General features: G+C 49.6%; 8 protein-coding genes across 8 annotated transcripts; 6 read left to right on the top strand and 2 right to left on the bottom strand.

Annotated features, from left to right (window-relative positions):
* Nucleotides 1-510: 510 nt before the first annotated feature.
* VTN49DRAFT_5317 (uncharacterized protein) lies at nt 511-1,546 on the top strand (the record flags this gene model as incomplete). Its single annotated transcript, XM_069413361.1, has 2 exons — nt 511-533; nt 622-1,546. 2 exons carry the CDS (start codon nt 511-513, stop codon nt 1,544-1,546), a joined length of 948 nt encoding a protein of 315 aa, XP_069266552.1.
* Nucleotides 1,547-1,686: 140 nt separating this feature from the next.
* Nucleotides 1,687-2,556, bottom strand: VTN49DRAFT_5316 (uncharacterized protein; the record flags this gene model as incomplete). Its single annotated transcript, XM_069413360.1, has 1 exon — nt 1,687-2,556. The coding sequence occupies one exon, from the start codon at nt 2,554-2,556 to the stop codon at nt 1,687-1,689; it is 870 nt and encodes a 289-aa protein (XP_069266551.1).
* A 284-nt stretch (nt 2,557-2,840) lies between these two features.
* VTN49DRAFT_5315 (uncharacterized protein) lies at nt 2,841-3,827 on the bottom strand (the record flags this gene model as incomplete). The annotated part of the gene is made up of 1 exon (XM_069413359.1): nt 2,841-3,827. The coding sequence occupies one exon, from the start codon at nt 3,825-3,827 to the stop codon at nt 2,841-2,843; it is 987 nt and encodes a 328-aa protein (XP_069266550.1).
* A 699-nt stretch (nt 3,828-4,526) lies between these two features.
* VTN49DRAFT_5314 (uncharacterized protein) lies at nt 4,527-6,821 on the top strand (the record flags this gene model as incomplete). Its single annotated transcript, XM_069413358.1, has 4 exons — nt 4,527-4,659; nt 4,728-4,774; nt 6,724-6,745; nt 6,805-6,821. 4 exons carry the CDS (start codon nt 4,527-4,529, stop codon nt 6,819-6,821), a joined length of 219 nt encoding a protein of 72 aa, XP_069266549.1.
* Nucleotides 6,822-6,847: 26 nt separating this feature from the next.
* VTN49DRAFT_5313 (uncharacterized protein) lies at nt 6,848-8,410 on the top strand (the record flags this gene model as incomplete). The annotated part of the gene is made up of 3 exons (XM_069413357.1): nt 6,848-6,982; nt 7,048-7,436; nt 7,504-8,410. 3 exons carry the CDS (start codon nt 6,848-6,850, stop codon nt 8,408-8,410), a joined length of 1,431 nt encoding a protein of 476 aa, XP_069266548.1.
* A 1,038-nt stretch (nt 8,411-9,448) lies between these two features.
* On the top strand, nt 9,449-10,957 carry VTN49DRAFT_5312 (uncharacterized protein; the record flags this gene model as incomplete). Its single annotated transcript, XM_069413356.1, has 3 exons — nt 9,449-9,583; nt 9,655-10,037; nt 10,099-10,957. 3 exons carry the CDS (start codon nt 9,449-9,451, stop codon nt 10,955-10,957), a joined length of 1,377 nt encoding a protein of 458 aa, XP_069266547.1.
* Nucleotides 10,958-12,013: 1,056 nt separating this feature from the next.
* VTN49DRAFT_5311 (uncharacterized protein) lies at nt 12,014-13,532 on the top strand (the record flags this gene model as incomplete). The annotated part of the gene is made up of 3 exons (XM_069413355.1): nt 12,014-12,148; nt 12,215-12,591; nt 12,653-13,532. 3 exons carry the CDS (start codon nt 12,014-12,016, stop codon nt 13,530-13,532), a joined length of 1,392 nt encoding a protein of 463 aa, XP_069266546.1.
* A 2,000-nt stretch (nt 13,533-15,532) lies between these two features.
* Nucleotides 15,533-16,341, top strand: VTN49DRAFT_5310 (uncharacterized protein; the record flags this gene model as incomplete). The annotated part of the gene is made up of 2 exons (XM_069413354.1): nt 15,533-15,560; nt 15,614-16,341. The coding sequence occupies 2 exons, from the start codon at nt 15,533-15,535 to the stop codon at nt 16,339-16,341; spliced, it is 756 nt and encodes a 251-aa protein (XP_069266545.1).
* Nucleotides 16,342-17,138: the final 797 nt, after the last annotated feature.

Genomic DNA, 17,138 nt, shown 5'->3' with positions numbered 1-17,138 from the left:
TTTCCTAGTGAGAAATAGGGTCTCCCTTGGGCGTTGCTTGCCGGGAGCAGGTAGAGGAGAGGAAGAAATCAGTCGCACGACTGATTAAACAGATGGATTGCCATGTACCAAAACGGAATGAGCGGGCTTCGGGAGCACGCGGACAATTGGAATTTCAATTTGTCCCTTTGCCTGAGTATGATCAGGGGAGCTGAGCTTGTGGTTGCCGAAGCACGATTGGATCAGCGCACCGAGCCTCTGAGGGGTTGCCGATCACACTAAACTATTATAGGAAATATACAAACTAAATATATAACCGAATCTGGTGACGAAGCTTCGTATCTGACATAATCACTGACATCCACTCCCCGCATCGTTGTTTGCATCTTTTGCATCGCTACATTATTAGAAATCAGAGGGGTTCTGAAAGGCTCGGTGAGGGTTGGACGATCTGCTGATGACTTTGTGCAAAGTTATTGATTTTATGTTGGTTGCTCGAACACGTTGGATTGTTGCTTGAATTCTCCGACCATGAAATTCATTTTATCCACGTCGTGAGTAACCCAGTTCATTACCAGCTTACCCCGCCATTGACTCTTCTATGCATTCATATATCTCAATCTGACAAAATGCTCAAACCAGAAATATCATGACCACAGGGCCCTCGGTGGTCCGGTCAATGGGTGAAAAGTCCAATGTAGAACTGATAAACGGTCTCCGATCCAATATCCTGGCCGCACGGCAGGGTGCCCCAGCCGCCTGCAACCAAGGGATTCCATCATGGACCAGGGCCGAGGGTGACACGTTGTATATCCCCGCCGTCAATTTCTCGCAGTCGGGTCTGGCGGAAGAGCGAGATCAATACTATATCACGGTGAAGCTATTCTACCTTCCGGGGATTCCGGCGTCAAGGAGATGCGCCCATACCTGCCAGGCGATCGATTTAGTATTGAAGGAATTACATGTCGATTCAATCGATCTATTGATTGTTTCCTTCCCCGGCGTATCCTTTGATGCCGATGATGAACCGGAGGACGATGACGATCAGTTTCGGGCTGGTAGCGCCAGCGCTGGGAGCGGCGACGGGGAGCATGCGGACGACTTTGACAGTCAAGTCAGAACGTGGCATAAATTAGAGTCGCTGGTAGAGAGCGGAAAGATAAGGCAATTGGGCGTGGCGGAGTTTGGCTCGGACCGACTCATGAGATTCCTCCCACATACGCGGATCCGTCCTTCAGTCGACCAGATCAATGTGAAGGACTGCTGCGTGGTGCCCAAGTCGCTCATCTTGTATGCTAAGCAGGAAAAGATCGAACTGCTCACCCACAACGATTGTACCGATATCCTTCCGCCAGGGACGACACGGGAGTTGCTCGGGCCAGGAGAAAAGAATGCCGGAATCCTTGCGTCCTCTCCGCAAGCAGACGGGGATTTGAATGGTGACATTGAACCGCAATGGGTTATCAAGTACACTGCCGTCGTCAAGGATCGTGGCGTGATTGAGAATAAGGGATACTTTGCGCTGGCAGAAGTCGGCCGTTGCATCCGCACTGATGACCGGGCTTGATTTGTTCGAAATTCTTTTCCAATTTGCTCATTAAAGCGGTGGCGTTCAGGTTGTTCGGCGTAGATAGGCCAGGTATTATCCAACAAAAAAGACACCATCGTTCGGCTAATCGAATGAACGTCATAACGAGTGCAATTTCCCTATCCTATCATACTCCTCTTGCGTCCACGCATGCGTACCTCCTCCAGTCTGCGGAGGACAGTACTAGCACCCTTAAAGCTCTGTCGGTATGCCTGAAGAACCTCGCTGAAATAGCGTTCTGTCCGGGGGTGCGTGCTGCCAATCGCACGCTCCAAGACATACAGATCGACAGCACGATCCTCCTCATGCACACTCTGCATCGCCAGGCCAAAATCAATTAGCACGATCTCGCCCTCCAAAGACGGTGGCTCCTTATCAGCATCGGAGGACTCCTCGACCTGCCCAGGCGGCGAGCCAGGCAAGGGACGTAGAATCAGATTGCTTGTCGTAAGATCTCCATGGACGATGCCCACGCGATGCATGTGTCCGACTGCTTGGCCGATGCGGGCCATCAAATCAATTACTCGCGCATCCTCCTCTGCCGACACCGTGAATGTTTCTCCCCTCTGCTCCCGCTCCGTCGACGCCCGCTTAACCCAAGCCTCCCACTTCTCCAGCACTGCCCGCACCGACGGGCCTTCAATCCATTCCATCAACAGCCACGCGCCTACTGATCGCTCACCAGTCGCGGTGTTCAGCGGGCCCTCCCAGTCCAGCGCCAGCACGGCGGGGACGGGCACCCCTTCGCGCCGGAGCCGAGCCAAACATCGCGCCTCGTGCAGGATTCGTTGCTTTGTTAGACGTCGGTCAAGAATCACATGGCGATAGGGTTTTGACGGACGGATTTTCAGCGCGGCGGGGATCGAAGGGGTGAGGTAGGTGGTTTTGTAGAGCCGCGCTTCGGCACCTTGGGCGAGAAGCGTTGGAGGTGGGGTGGTGTTATTGAAGGGAGGAGGGAGGGGCGGTGATGCCTGTGATTCCGTCGACATTTTAAGTGCTAAATTCTGGTAAACAATAATTTCAAAAAACTGTGCCCATCAATTGCGGCCTGAACGGACTTGGTGTGCTCGCTGGAAAGCAGAATTTGTTGAGGTTGGAAAATTGATCCCGCACCGCACTCCACCATCAATTCGGAGGTGGGCATCAAGACTTTGGCCGAAACACCAACAGAGCTGCAATACATGAAATTTGAAATGATTTTGTTCTCCGATTCATTGATGGCCTCAATCCTGTTAATTGTCCATTGTATTCTTTACGATCAATGCTAATGCAGCTACAAAGTCTCCTCAAATGCCGCCAGCTCTGACATCAACTTCTTAACCGTCGCCTTGGCTGCTTCACTCGGCGGCTCGTACGGCGTCCGGGGAAGGAATTTCTCTTCTGCATTCTCAATGCCAGCCTTCGGTGCCGTAAATATAGCGGCGGCATACTTGGTAGACGCAATGCCGCTCTTGCACGGACTCTCTGCCAGCGCAGCTTTTCGATGCAAGGCAAGCGCCTCTTCGACTTTGCCTTCGGTGTACAATCTGTAGATCCGCGAAACTGTCTTTGGGAATACATTGGCAAATGCAGCGATGCAACCAGCAGACCCAACCGCCAGGCCACCCAGAAGAAAATCCGACTGCCCTCCAAAGACAGCAAACTCGTCCGAAGAAAACGTGGCCGTCAAGCGGGTGATCTTGCCGACCTGCGCGCAGGTAAGCTTTGTCCCAACGACATTGCTCACTCCGTCCGGCGACGCGGCTGCCGACGCCCGGACGATCTCCGTCATCAGCTCCGAGTCGATGTCCACTCCGTTCGTTACGCCAGGGAAGTTATAGATTACCACGGGCAGGTTCACTTGGCGCGCCACGTCGACATAAAATCGCTTAATGACGGCTGGGGTTGTGGCCTTGCCGAAGTACGCTGGGGGCAGAACTAGGAGATAGTTTGCACCGGCTGCTGCCGCATCGGCGGCAAGCTCCAACACTTGCTTAGTCGAGTGCGCGCCCACGCCGGCCATGATGGGAAAGTCAGGTCCAACTGCCTCGCGCGCAGCTGCGATCAGCTGTGCGCGCTCCTCGCGTGTCAGCAGGAACGCTTCTGCATTGGTGCCGAGAATGACAAGTCCAGTCAGCCCGGACTTGGCCAGGTACGCGTAGTATTTCTTCTGGGTCTCGAGGTCGAGACTGTCGGTCTTCGGGTTGAATGCCGTGACTGCGGGACACCAGACACCAGAGGGGGGAACACGAGGTTGTTTGGTAACTGTGATGACCGCCATTGTTGAGGCACAGGCTATAGATACCTAATTGTAGTTTCGAGGATATGGAGGGGATGGTGTCGTGGCCGTGGACACCATCCCCTCATGCTAAATCACCTACTTCAGGATCGGCTCGGAAATGGGCCGATGGAAAAGAATCCGACGCTGGTGAAGACGATTGTACAAGTTGGGTTAGGGTTTTGCTGCCAGAGGTAACCTAACTGGTACCTAGGCCTACAGTGGGGGTGTCCACGGTCGGAGAACGGGGCATGTACCTCTCAGATCTCGTTTATAGACTCAATAAGTAACGGAGGACAGGGCTAGGGCTCGAAACCAGGTGGGGAGTCGGCAAACAAGGGGTGTGCGGTATGTCGGTAAGTTCAGCGACCCCACGAGCCTAGTCAAACCTAACCTATCCCGAAGCGGCTTTTGCTGGGTGCCGATTTGCACTTCAGATCATTTCACCGACATGGATCAAAGTACTGTACCTTAACCCTGCCAAATTATTCCATCCGGAACAATTTAAAACACTGAATGGCCTCATCGGTTGACCGCGCAGCGGCTTGAGCAGCATGCTCGGGAATGGGAAAGCCGTATGTACAAGTTTCCGAGAGTCCAACCCAGCTACTCGCAGTAGACATAACGTGTATGTCAAGAAACACGATGGCAAACTGTGATCTTGATGCTATGCGACTTGGATCAACTGCTAGAGAAGTGATCATGGGACCTTTTACCGCGTTTCTATCAGATTCGTTTCGAGAAGCCTATGATATCCTCGGCTCGTTGCCGCTTGACCTCCTGCTTTGGTCATCGGTTTTCTCGATCTGGCCGACATTGTCCGCAGCCAGCGAGTGCAGGTTCCCTCTCCACGGTGTCTTAGGGTCAATGAGGTGATAGTTATATTGACCAGGATTGTTTTAGGTCTCAAAACGATGGCAGCCCGTTTTCTTTTCCGATGCTATTATCATGTCCGCTCTACGCCGAACGTTAGAGTCCCTGGGCATAGAGGACACCGATATACCGGCGACCGAAGCAATGACATATTTCCGATGGCAACATGGTCTGCAATATGCTCGACCAATCAAGAAAGTCTTTCTTCGATGGCCAGACGCACAAAGGAAGCCCACTGCGGTTACGTACTGTTCACGACGACTGTACTCCCGCGTAAGGAGCGACGAGTGTAATACTTCTACAAAGATGGATGAAGTGGTCATAGTTGACTTTATTATGTGGCCACTTTACTCCATCTGCATTTGGGATTTGAGCTCGGATAGCTTCCGAAAGTTAGGCCGCTTTTCTGATCTGTGGTTGTGGCACATAGGTCCAGACGGGGACATGCTCGTGGCATTTGAAGTCGACTGGGGCAAATATCCGCTTGAAGTGCAGAAAACTAAGTGGACATTGGGCGGATGGCTGCTAGAAAGAAATCGTTTCCTCTTATCGCGATCAGATCGTCGTATGAACAAGGAAAAGAACCTCGAGCTATCAAAAGCTTCATCGATACGTGGCAGCACCTGTTTTGCACATATGGCCATAAAACAGCAAGAATTCTGCCATGCCCTGATGTCTGCCGTCGTTTATCGATTTTCCTCATGTATGATTACGCCTCTGACAAGTTGAGCGTTAGATGGTATGACTACTTCCCGCATTATTTTACGATGCCCGGCTCCATATTTCGAGGAGCCCTCAACCCAAAATTTCATACACGTGGTACCCTGCTCGTCGTATTTTGCTCGACAACGTGGACAACTGCACTATAATCGTGAAACCATATCAATTGGACATTCGAGAGGTCCGTTTTCGCAAGTGCTTGGACCGCCCACGGCTCCCCGGCCGAATAGAGGTTACAGATGATAAAGGTGTACATCCCTTCAGCCTCTTTGGCGACCGTGAGGTGTTTGGCGTGGCTACTGAAGACGGAATCCAGTTTGCTCTTCAATCCCAACTTCGTCCCAGACGTTCCAAGTGCAGAGCCTTTTCGGGCAATGAAGGAGAGCGAGTGAATGGACGGTGTATAACCCTTTGAAGTGCTCCTTACCTCACCCGTCAATGCACATGTTCGTCCTTCCAATATTCTTTCCAACCTTGTATATCATGATTGAATACGGAATCGCAGGGCGAGAAACATAATCATCGACAGCCACAGCTTACCAACGTCTCAACTCTCGTCTTGCAAGACAGCATCCGGGAGAACCCCATTGCCATATGTTTGCACGGAGGAGATGCGGAGGTAACCCCAGCTTCTTCGGTAATCGTGGGCTACGGAGGATAGTGATGTTTGATACAGGCGATTCCTATACTGGAAGAGGCTCGATAGTCAAAGCCATTAGAAGACTCGCGCAGGCGGCATTAGCTTGCTCGCTAACTACGGCTACACGGGTGTATTGCCTAGTATTGATTTAGTAGTCTTGACGACTGGCATGAATAGTATTACAGGATTAAGTGCTGTGGAACCTTCAAGCCACGATTTAAGACTCTTTCGGACTCTTTGACTCTGCTTCGATGGTTTTCGAACACTGGCCAACCATCCTCACGCAAGAGAGTAATATTGGACCTAGACATTTGCGTGCCAGTTAATGGTTCGCAGAATGCGCAAGTAAAGCGCAATAGTAGGGTTTACTAGAGCTCCTTACTCGCAAAAGGAGCTGGTTGGCAACAAAGAACGTTACATTGGAGGGGGGTGTGCAGGAACGGAGGTGTGCAACTGGTCGCTGTCTACCGGGGCTGAGCCAAGCTCCAAATCCAAGCGGTTTGTCTCGTGTTGGTTTTATCTTGAAGGTAGGATTTAACACATGAATTTGATAGAAATCCTGATCCCTGTCAGATCAATCCTTTCCACAACGCGATTGGCTTTCGATCGTATCAACAACAACTCTGCCTGTCGGCTATTCGGCTTCTTGGAACGTCGGTGTTCTAGTCTTTGCTGCTTGTCACGACGCGTATGGCAACAGCATACTCTCAGTCCGTAAAGAGATGCGATAGCTAACTTGTCACGCAGGATCCACTCGATACTAAGCCAGTTGCAATAAGTAGCTGTAAACATGGGAGGTTCTGAAAGCGCGCTTGGAACAGATTCGTTTCGAGCAACCTATGATATCGTTGGATCTTTGCCTCTCGAGCTCGTGCTTGTGATTGCCAAGGATCTTGATCCCGTGGACATAGTCCGCGGCCAAAGGGTGCGCATTGCCCACTCCCTGATGTTCAAAGTGCCAATTAGTTATTTTGTCGGGCTCATGACTAGGTCTCGAAACGGTGGCGGTCCATTTTCTCGTCCGATAAGATTATCATGTCTGTACTGCGCCAAACCTTGGTGTTCCTGGACGTAGAGATCACAGATATACCCGGCGCCGAGGCGATGACTTATTTCCGATGGCGACATGGTTTGCAGCGTGCCCGACCCGTCAAGAAGATCTTTCTCCAATGGCCAGAAACGCCGAAAATGCCAACTGAGATCGCGTATTGTGGGCGACGACTGTGCTATCGCATGCCGAAATGGGGCGGTGACGTAGTCGGTTTGTTGGATCTCGAGTCGGGAGAGAAATTGACTTGGACCGAAGACGAGGCAGTGCGGTATCAACTCTGGAATTTCCTACTGTCCGATCGCTATGTTATATATCATGCGAATGACAGGTACGCAAACATGGTAGAGCTGTCGCGGAGTTGTCGACATCAGCTAACTCAACAGTAATATTTGCAGGGATCTAGTCGCATGGGATACTCACAAGTCTCAACGATACGCAAGAAAGCTTCCTAGTTCGGTTCACTTTACTACTATCGCAAAGGACAAGGTGGCAATAGTCGACTTTGAATCGAAACCACTTTTCACTGTCTATATCTGGGATCTGGGCTCGAATCTCTTCGCGAAAGTAAACAGCTTCACTGATCTGTGCCTGTGGCACGTGGATGCGGATGAGAGCATACTTGTGGCATTCGAGATCGACTGGGATGCATGTCCTCCGGAGGTGCGGCAGACCAAGTGGACACTAACCGGGGGGTTACTCGAGGAAAAGCATTTCCGCCTATTGCTGTCCGACCGTCGTGCGGACCGACGAGTCCTCATGCCATCAAAGTCATGTGTCGAACTTCAATATGAAGGTAATCGCACTTATGGCCACAAGACAGTAAGGAGTCTACCATACAGTGAACCCCGCGACGCCTTTTGTATAATTCGCCTAGTGTACGACCACAGCATCAGCAACTTGAGCGCCGAATGGCTCGACTACGCCACGCCCGTTCATGACTTTCCCAGCACTCCTGTTACCGCCGTTCTCACCCCGCAAAGTCTCTACGCGTGGGAGAACGGTCCCAGAATCTTTGAGATTTACAATGCCGATAGTCGCATCATGTATCGGCGGCGGTACCAATTGGATGCTCGAGAGGTTGGTGTTCGCAAGAAGTTAATTCCCCGGCCGTCCAGTCAATCCGAAGAGACTTCTGACGACGAGTTTGACGACGATGATCCACTTCTCTTAGCGGTCTTTGGCGATCGTGAGCTCTTCGGTGTGGCTAGCGAAGATGGTATTCAGTTTTGGATATTCAACCCAAACTTCACCCCCAACCTTCCAGATGCGGTGCCATTTCTTCCAATGCAGGAGAGTGGATGAATCATCGAAATATGTCTTTTGAAGTGCCTATCTACTTACAGCAGATGCATAAAAGCTTGATAATTTCTAACCAACGTATCTCATTCATCGTGATTAAATGCAGGATACAGTATTACGGGGCTACTAGAAAATTCACAGCCAGCCACAAGCAGGTAGGGTTCCAGCTCACATCTTGCAAGACGGTATTCGCAAGATACTTTCCCCCCTGCACGGAACTAACTCCGGTTGCCAAAAGAAAGTCCCACGGTATATGTTACTCGCAGAGTACGGACAATCGTAGCGTCTGCTACTGACGATTCAAGGCCAGACAAAATTCGCTAGTCAAATTGAAGCTTGTCCACAACACTCACCCGTGCGGTATGGATCCAATCCTGTTACTCTCCAACCCGCGCAGCGGGAAATTGTATCGTACTGTGATCCTTTCAGTAGTAAGGCAGCGCCGGAGGCTGAGTTCTCATCTAAAGCACTAAGTTCGATGTCAAATGGTGTGATTAATTCGCGCGTTTAGGTAGAGTAACTATCTGCAGTACTCGTAGACAACTTCAGAAGCCCGTTTATTTGATAGTTCTCGATTATCCGGTTAGCAATCTACAAGGAGTAGAGAGAGTAGTCGTATGCTGGCTGGTGGCTTCCAGGAAACTGAAGTGGGCTACAACAGGGTTAGGGTTTCTGGCAAGAAGAGAAACCAGTTGACAGAAAACAAGGCGTGGAGGAGAACGGGGTGTGCAGTTCGCGGGGCCAAGGTCTCTCGTTTAGCGGCTGGGGTCGATTTGCTCTGCAGATCATCGCAGTGACGTGGATCATGCACCCCGCCAGATGATTCCTCCCTGGAACAAGTTCAAGCAGTTAATTCGACCGCAGAGATTCTGAGGCAGCACGTTTTGGAATACGTAGTGAAAGTGTTTGATTCTTGAGGCTCTCTCGCTCGTCACAACGCGTACGTCCAAGAAGCAGATGCTCGACCCAACCGGGACACGGCGACTGACTGCTACGCAGACTTCGTGTGATCATAGATCGGTTGCACGAAGAAAAGGAACAATGGAAAGTAGTAGAAGCGAGCTTGGAGCAGGCTCGTTTCGAGTAACCCATGATATCGTCGGCTCGTTACCGCCCGAGCTCCTGCTTTTGATCGTCGAGAAGCTCGACCCGGCCGACATTGTCCGAAGCCAGCGGGTTCGTATCGCCCACTTCCCGGTGTTCAATGGCCAGACAACTGTTGTTTATGTTGACTGGAGTTGTGTTAGGTCTCAAAGCGATGGCAGTCCATATTCTCGTCCAATGCAATCACCATGTTCGCTTTGCGCCAAACGCTGGCGTTTCTGGACATAGATGATACAGATATACCTGCCAGCGACGCGATGACCTATTTTCGATGGAGACATGGTCTGCAATGTGTCCGACCTGTCAAGAGGATGTTTCTTCCATGGTCAGACCCGCCGAAGAAGCCCACAAGGATTGCGTATCATTCACGGCGACTGTGTTACCATCTAGGGATCGCTGGCCATGTGGAAATTTTGGATCTTGAGACTGGGGAGAGATCAGTTTGGATCGAAGATGAAGCACTTGGGCATGAGTGCTTTGATCTCCAGATGTCTGATCGCTATGTTGTTATAATCGCAAATAATAGGTATGCGGACAAGAAATTGGGTCTTTAAGTTATCGACGTCGTCTAACAGAAGCGTTCGCAGAGCTCTAATCGCGTTAGATACAGCCACATCACAACGATATGCAAGAGAACTTCCTTGTTCTGTCCACGACATATTCATTGAGAATGACAAGGTGATCATAGTTGACTTTGAATCGAAGCCACTTTTCCCCATCTACATTTGGAATCTCAGCTCAGATAGCTTCCAGAAAATAAACAGCTTCGCTAATCTCTGCCTGTGGCACGTGGACCTGGATGATGACATTTTGGTGGCAATCGAAATCGACTGGAGCAAACACCCACCGAGGGTACAACAGACCAACTGGACTTTGAACGGGGAATTGCTCGACAGAACACATTTTCCCCTGTCACTGTTGGATCGTCGCGCTGACAGACAAGTCACCGAACCATTGGAAGGCCTCGTTGAACTACGCAATAACACCAGTCGCACATATGGCCGCAAGTCAGTAAGGAATCTGCCTTATCGTGACCCCTCTCACGGTTGTTGCCCAATTTTTCTCGTGTACGATTACGCCATAGACAAGTTGAGCGCCACATGGTACGACTGGGCTCCGCCTATATTTGATGGTCCCAACTCTCTGTTTTTCACCATTCTCACATCCAAAATGGCCTATACTTGGAACTGCGCCAGTAAGCGGCTCGTATTCATTGACAACGAGAGAGACGTTGCGTTCGTACAGCCTTACCAGCTGGATGCACGAGAGCTCAATGTTCGCAAGAGGTCGGCGACAAATAGCGAACTACTTCTTCTAGTCTTCGGTGACCGTGAGGTCTTCGGCGTGGCTAGTGAAGACGGCTTGCAATTCTTGTTTTTCAATCCCAATTTTACTCCCGACATTCCAGAAGTACAGCCTTTTCTCGCCATGGAGGAAAGTGGATGAGTTGAATTCGACTATTCGAATCAATGCTCAAGGGACTGACACCACTGATTAGCCTATCTAATCCATGGTGAATGAATGGGGGATGTCACAGGGTATAAGGAGGCATTCTTACCGGGCACCGCCAACTAAGGTCCCAACTACTATCTTGCGAGGCAACATCCGCGAGATTTTCGGAGATGGTTTTGCGCAGAGCCAACCGCAAAGGCCGAAGGAAGGTCCCAACAGCTACAGTAATCAGGAACTACGAATGAAACTGGCATTCAGCACAGACGATTGCCAGGCCAGAGGAAACTCGATCATCAAAGCCATGGAACCGATAATATTTCCCTCCAACACCCACGCCGCGGGAACACTGCATAAAGCGCGATTGATACTTTCACTGGTCAATCAACACCAGAGGTTCAGTTTGCATTGGAAGCGCCAAATGTCGATGACAATTACGGCTTGACAGACTCATTGTAGATACTCCAGAATTCAATAGCGGTTAATTACTATTACATGACCATGAATCATCCCTTTCGATCATTTTTCGTTCATCCGACCGCTGATATCTTGAAGTGCGAGTCTCGTAATTTCACCATGCCCGACGTTGCCTTGGCGGTAATTTTCCGGGACACAGGAGGTTGCAAGAGAGCTAGGGTTTTGAGTACGAAATTAGTTGATATTTACAGAAGACAACCATAGGGTGTTTGGAGACAGGGCACAGTAGCGCAGCGCCAAGGGGCTCAGCTCCGATGATGCCGATGTGGTAGCCTACCTATATACCTAGTGAACTTTGTCCATTGACTCGATTTGGCTTGTGAACCGTCACACTGGCGTGGATGAAAATCCCTGCCGGATCAATTCTTCAGTTAACTTCAATAAAATTAGGTCAAGGTACTTGGATCGGTCCGTCGGCCACACAGCTTCTGAAACGTAGGTTCTCTGGTTTCTCGCTCGCACGCTCGTCACGGTGCGCATTGTAGCAAATTCCGTCATATTTGGAAACGCCACCGCTAACTACCTGGGTACCTTCAGGATCCACGCAATTTCTGATTGATTACTAGGAGAGAAACAATGGAAAGTTATGGACGCACTGTCAGAGCATGCTCGTTTCAAGAGAAATATGATATTGTTGGCTTGTTGCCTCTCGAGATTTTGCTTCAGATTGTCGACTATCTCGACCCCGCAGATATCATCTTATGTCAAATGGTGCGCATGCCCGCTCCTAGATGCTCAGTGGTCTATTAAGAGTGATTTTTACCGGGGCTGCCCTAGGTATCGCGAAAATGGCGGCCTATTTTCTCGTCTGATGCAATCATCAAATTCGTTTTGCGCAGAACGCTGGCGTTCCTGGACATGGACGTTGCAGATATATCTGTCAACAACGCAACGACCTATTTCCGGTGGCGGCATGGTTTGCAGTTTGTCCGGCCCGCCAAGAAGATGTTTCTTCCATGGCCAGACGCACCCAGAGCACCCATGAAGATTGCATACCATTCGCGACGGCTATGCCTAGAAACTGATAGTGAAATCGAAATCTTGGACCTCGAAGCCGCCAGGAGATCGAGATGGATCAAAGACGAGGCAGTGCAAAATGAGTTCCCAGATATCTTGCTGTCCGATTGCTATGTTGTAATTAACGCAGGGAATAGGTATGTGGTCAAGATATTTGGTTTGCAAGAGGTCAGCCTCGTCTAACAATAGCGTTGGCAGCTACCTGATCGCGTTGAATATTCGCACATCCGGGCAGTATGCTAGAGAGCTTCCATTTGTCACCCACGAGACCTATATTGTGAACGACAAGGTAGTTATAGTTGGCTTTGAATCGAAGCCAATATATCCCGTCTACATTTGGGATGTGAGCTCAGATCATTTTCGAATGATAAACGACTTCGCCGATCTGGGCCTGTGGCACGTCGACACGACGGACAACACATTGGTGGCATTTGAGATCGATTGGGACACATACCCGGCCGCGGTGCAGCGGACCAAGTGGACATTGACTGGGCAGCTACTCGAACGAAAGCATTTCCGCCTGTCCTTGTCGGATCGTCGTATGGACAGAAAGATCCTCCAGCCATCAAAAAGCTTTATCGACCTACGCCCCGGAATCCGTCGTACCTATGGCCGCAGGACAGTAAGGACCCTGCCTTATCGTGATCCCTATTACTGCTATTGCACGATTCATCTTGCGTACGACTACGCTGTCGACAAGTTGAGCGCCGAGTGGTACGACTCTCCTGCGCCCGTTTTCGCACGCCCCAACTACCCTTTTTCCGTCGCTCTCACATCCAGAATCGCCTACATTTGGAACGGCTTTAGCTTCATGGTGCTTGATCATGACAAAAGCAGACGCTTAATGCGGCCGTACCAATTAGATGCTCGAGAACTCAGCGTTCGCAACGGCTTGCTCCACCAGCCGCACCGCCGACATCAGCCGATAGATGACGAACCATATCTTTGGCTCTTCGGCGACCATGAGGTGTTCGGTATTGCTAGTCAAGATGGTGTTCAGTTCTGGTTCTTCAATCCCGACTTCTCAACAAGCCTTCCAGATGCGGAGCCCTTTCTTGCAATGGAGGAAAGTGGATGAATTGTAACGCTACCATCTGACAGCATGGATATCAACACATTACAGATATCGATGCAAAGGCTTCCGCATCTCCCTCACTTCTCTTCTCTCGTTAAGGTTATCATGGCTTGTGACTCCGAAGAAAGGCATCCATCTGTCTACATTTGGGAGATCTCAACTCGAATCCTATCTAAAGGGTTAAGATAGACGCCTTTTCTAGGACTGAGTCTACTAAGTTGCCACGGATGAGGATGCGCTGGTGGTATCCCAGGTCAACTGGAAGAACCGTTCGTCGGATGTCTTGCAGATCCAGTGGATATTGACGACTGGGAAGCTGATCGAGAAGGAGCGATTCCAACTGTAGCTGGCGGGTCATGATGGTCGCTTATACAGGCGCAAAGTCCACTTATCATGAGGTCTCTTTTGCGCCTACAACTACAAGACAGTGACAAGTCATTACCTTTTTCCGGGCTGAGAGAGCGCTGACTTGCATGTTATGTACGACTACAGTCGACGAACTGAGCGCACGGTGGGTTGAATGAACAGTCTTTACAGGAACTCCAATGATTTCGACCCTTTCATCAATTTAGCCCCTAAAATCATCTTCTACTGAGGTATAAAGGCAAAAAGGCCGAAATCTACGACTTTACCAACGGCATAACAAATCCTACGAGTAGTAGCATTACCTGTGCCCCCCACGAAACACGAGTTCGATTGACGCTACGTGATCTGTGGACAATACACGTTCCTCGTATTTAATATGTAGCAGCTGACGCTAGAGTCGGAATTAAACTCAAATTGCCTACTGGCGAAACCCGATCAAGCCGGTCTAACTCCACGCCCTTCGTAAACCAGACCAACCACGATAACCTTGACTAGCACTGAGGGTTTGGAAGAAAATTGGCATCAACTTCTACCCCAGAGCTGGAATATGATAGACAGACACCCTAGGTTGTGACTCTGAAGGGCCGCCTTTCTTCTTGGAGCTGCGAATCTATGACTCTTTCAAAGTTCAGATCGCACTGATGGATCGCTCTGTGTGCTCCTCTGCTTTTGAGGAGGCATCAACAGATGTACCAGAAGCTCGCTATGTCCCGTACGTGTGTTAGGTCTTAACTGGCTGTCTAAATTTGACCTGGGAAGCGCGAGGCTAACATCGCCGCAGACTCAATTGTACGAGCTCCAGTGGACCACGAAAGGTGGAAGAGAGTCGACAGACAGGATTTGACATTGTCGGCACTTTGCCTTTGGAGCTCGTGCTAAAAGTCATGAAATATTTAGGCCCAGCAGACTTATTTTTTTTTTTTTTTTTTTTTTTTTTTTTTTGAACCAGAGAGTGTGTATCAAGCACCCATTTCGCATTGCCGTTTGCAGGCCACTCAATATTAATATTTGGAGCATTGACTATATCGACTTTACGTTGGCATGCTTCTAGGTCTCGAAACGATGGCGCACCGTTTTCTCGAACGATTCAATCATCAAGGCCATGTTGCGCGAAACGTTGATATTTCTCGATCTGGACGTGAAGGGCACAGATCTATCATATGCGGACGCGGTGGTCTACTTCCGATGGCGCCATGCACTACAGTCTGGTCGGCCAGTCAAGAAAATTTTTATCCCCTGGCGGCCAGAAGTGTTATTCCCCCAACCAGTAGAGCCGACCCGTTTGCCTGACGAAATCATGCTCCATGCGCGCCGGTTGTGCTATCGCCAATGCGGACTGAAGGAAATCGTGATGTTGAATCTCGAAACTGGAGAGAGGTCGATTTTTGCAAGCGATGACGATGACTTAACACCAAGAAAGTTGTTTGCACTGTCTGATCGTTATGTCGTTCAGGTTGCATAAGTAAGATGTCCCCCGCTTCCTGTCGGCCGTTTATAATTGATACTTTGCTAGGGGGGGCTGGGAGCTCCCTACCATTCTCACAGCATGGGTTATACGCACATCACAGAAATTGATACAACGTCTCCCAGATTCTGATCATCATCTCAACTGCCTGGTTTCGCTCGTGAAGGACAAAATGGTCATAGCTTGCAATCGCCACGATGGTGGATCTTCTGTTGTCTATGTTTGGGATCTGAACTCTAATCATGTCCGAAAGATTTGCAAATTCCCGACCCTACTAGATTGCTGCACGTGGCCCCGGATGAGGATGAACTGGTGATATTCCAAATATTCTGGAAAAAACGCTCACCGCCGGAGGTGGAACAGACCAAGTGGACCTTAACAACCGGGGAGCTGCTCGAGAAGAAACGATTTCGCCTGTCGCTCGCGGGTCATCACAGCCGCGTGCACAAGCGGTGGCTTGGCATGCCATCGGGTTCCTGCTACACCTGCAAAAACAGTGCAGTAACCGAGAGTTTCCTTTTGACCAACGATTACAAAGTTGACATACATTTCTTATACATCCATGCTATCGACGAGCTGAGTGCCCGGTGGATCGAATGCAACAGCCTCCATAAAGACAACTCCAGACTCAATCCTTTCTTCATTCTGTCTCCTAACACAGTCTACTATTGGGCTCAGAAAGTCCGGAAGCCCGCTGTCTACGATACCGCCAACGGTACAACAACCCTCCCCCTATATCAATTGGACAGTCGAGTGTTTGCAAAAAGGAAGATGTATGATTCCTGGCTTCGAAACGGGAACCAACCGGAATCTGAAGACATGGAACTTGGCAAGATCGAACCTTTTGGCGACCAGGAGGTTTTTGGCCTGGCCGGCGTCGGTGGCGTTGAACTCTGGTTCTTCAATCCGAACTTTATCCCCGACCTCCCAGATGGGGACAAGAGTGTATGGGAGGGTTTACAGACTTCAACGCATACTTGATATTTCGCATTCAGACGCATGGAAATTATCTATTCCTCGAACCAATTTGTTTTCCTCGCTATTACGGCTGCTATTAGGTTTGGCAGGTTATCTGTTGTTGCAAATATATGACAATGCGTACTACATACATATTCTATTTGTTCTTTCATATCATGCGTTGTCTTGATTGTCCAGAAGACGAGTCATTTTCGAATTGAAGATTTTCGGCTCTGAAAATTGTTCCTCGCAGGCAGAGATGTACTGCCGACTTCTCGACTTAGGTCAATTGCGTGGATTCGACTGAAGTCTGAGGAAATTCTCAAATTCAAGTTGAACCCCATTAACTCGGTCTTCAAGTGGCCATGGATCAACCCTAACCCTAAGAAGAAGCCAGAATGTTGGGCCTCAAATCTCACAGTGTGTTCGCGCGCTTTGTGAACTTCTTCCATTATTCTGCTTTTGACCATCGCTCTTGTTACCAATTGTTTGCTAATTTGAAGAATCCTCAAGAGTTCAATTTGATTGTATTTTCATGGAATTCCGATATTGCATTGTGGATAGTAAGTATTTCACTGTGAGGAGGAAATACGAAGATTTGAGACATCTCCTTGCAGTTACTCGCGGGTGCGGGCACGAGTACTGGTGTGCGCACAAACCGGGCTACGGCATGCTATAGAGGACAATCCGCCAAATTGTAATTTATTGTACGTGAGTAGGTAATTTTACGAGACTCCGCTGACGACGAATTTTCCACGCGCCAATCAGATGGCTGAAATCAAATACGCTTAGTCAGCTTATCAACAACATATGTGACAAGT

Source organism: Thermomyces lanuginosus (genome assembly GCF_041956635.1).
Source record: "Thermomyces lanuginosus strain ATCC 200065 unplaced genomic scaffold VTN49scaffold_34, whole genome shotgun sequence".
NCBI classification, from domain to species: Eukaryota; Fungi; Ascomycota; class Eurotiomycetes; order Eurotiales; family Trichocomaceae; genus Thermomyces; species Thermomyces lanuginosus.
This window is presented reverse-complemented; position numbering and strand designations above follow the sequence as displayed.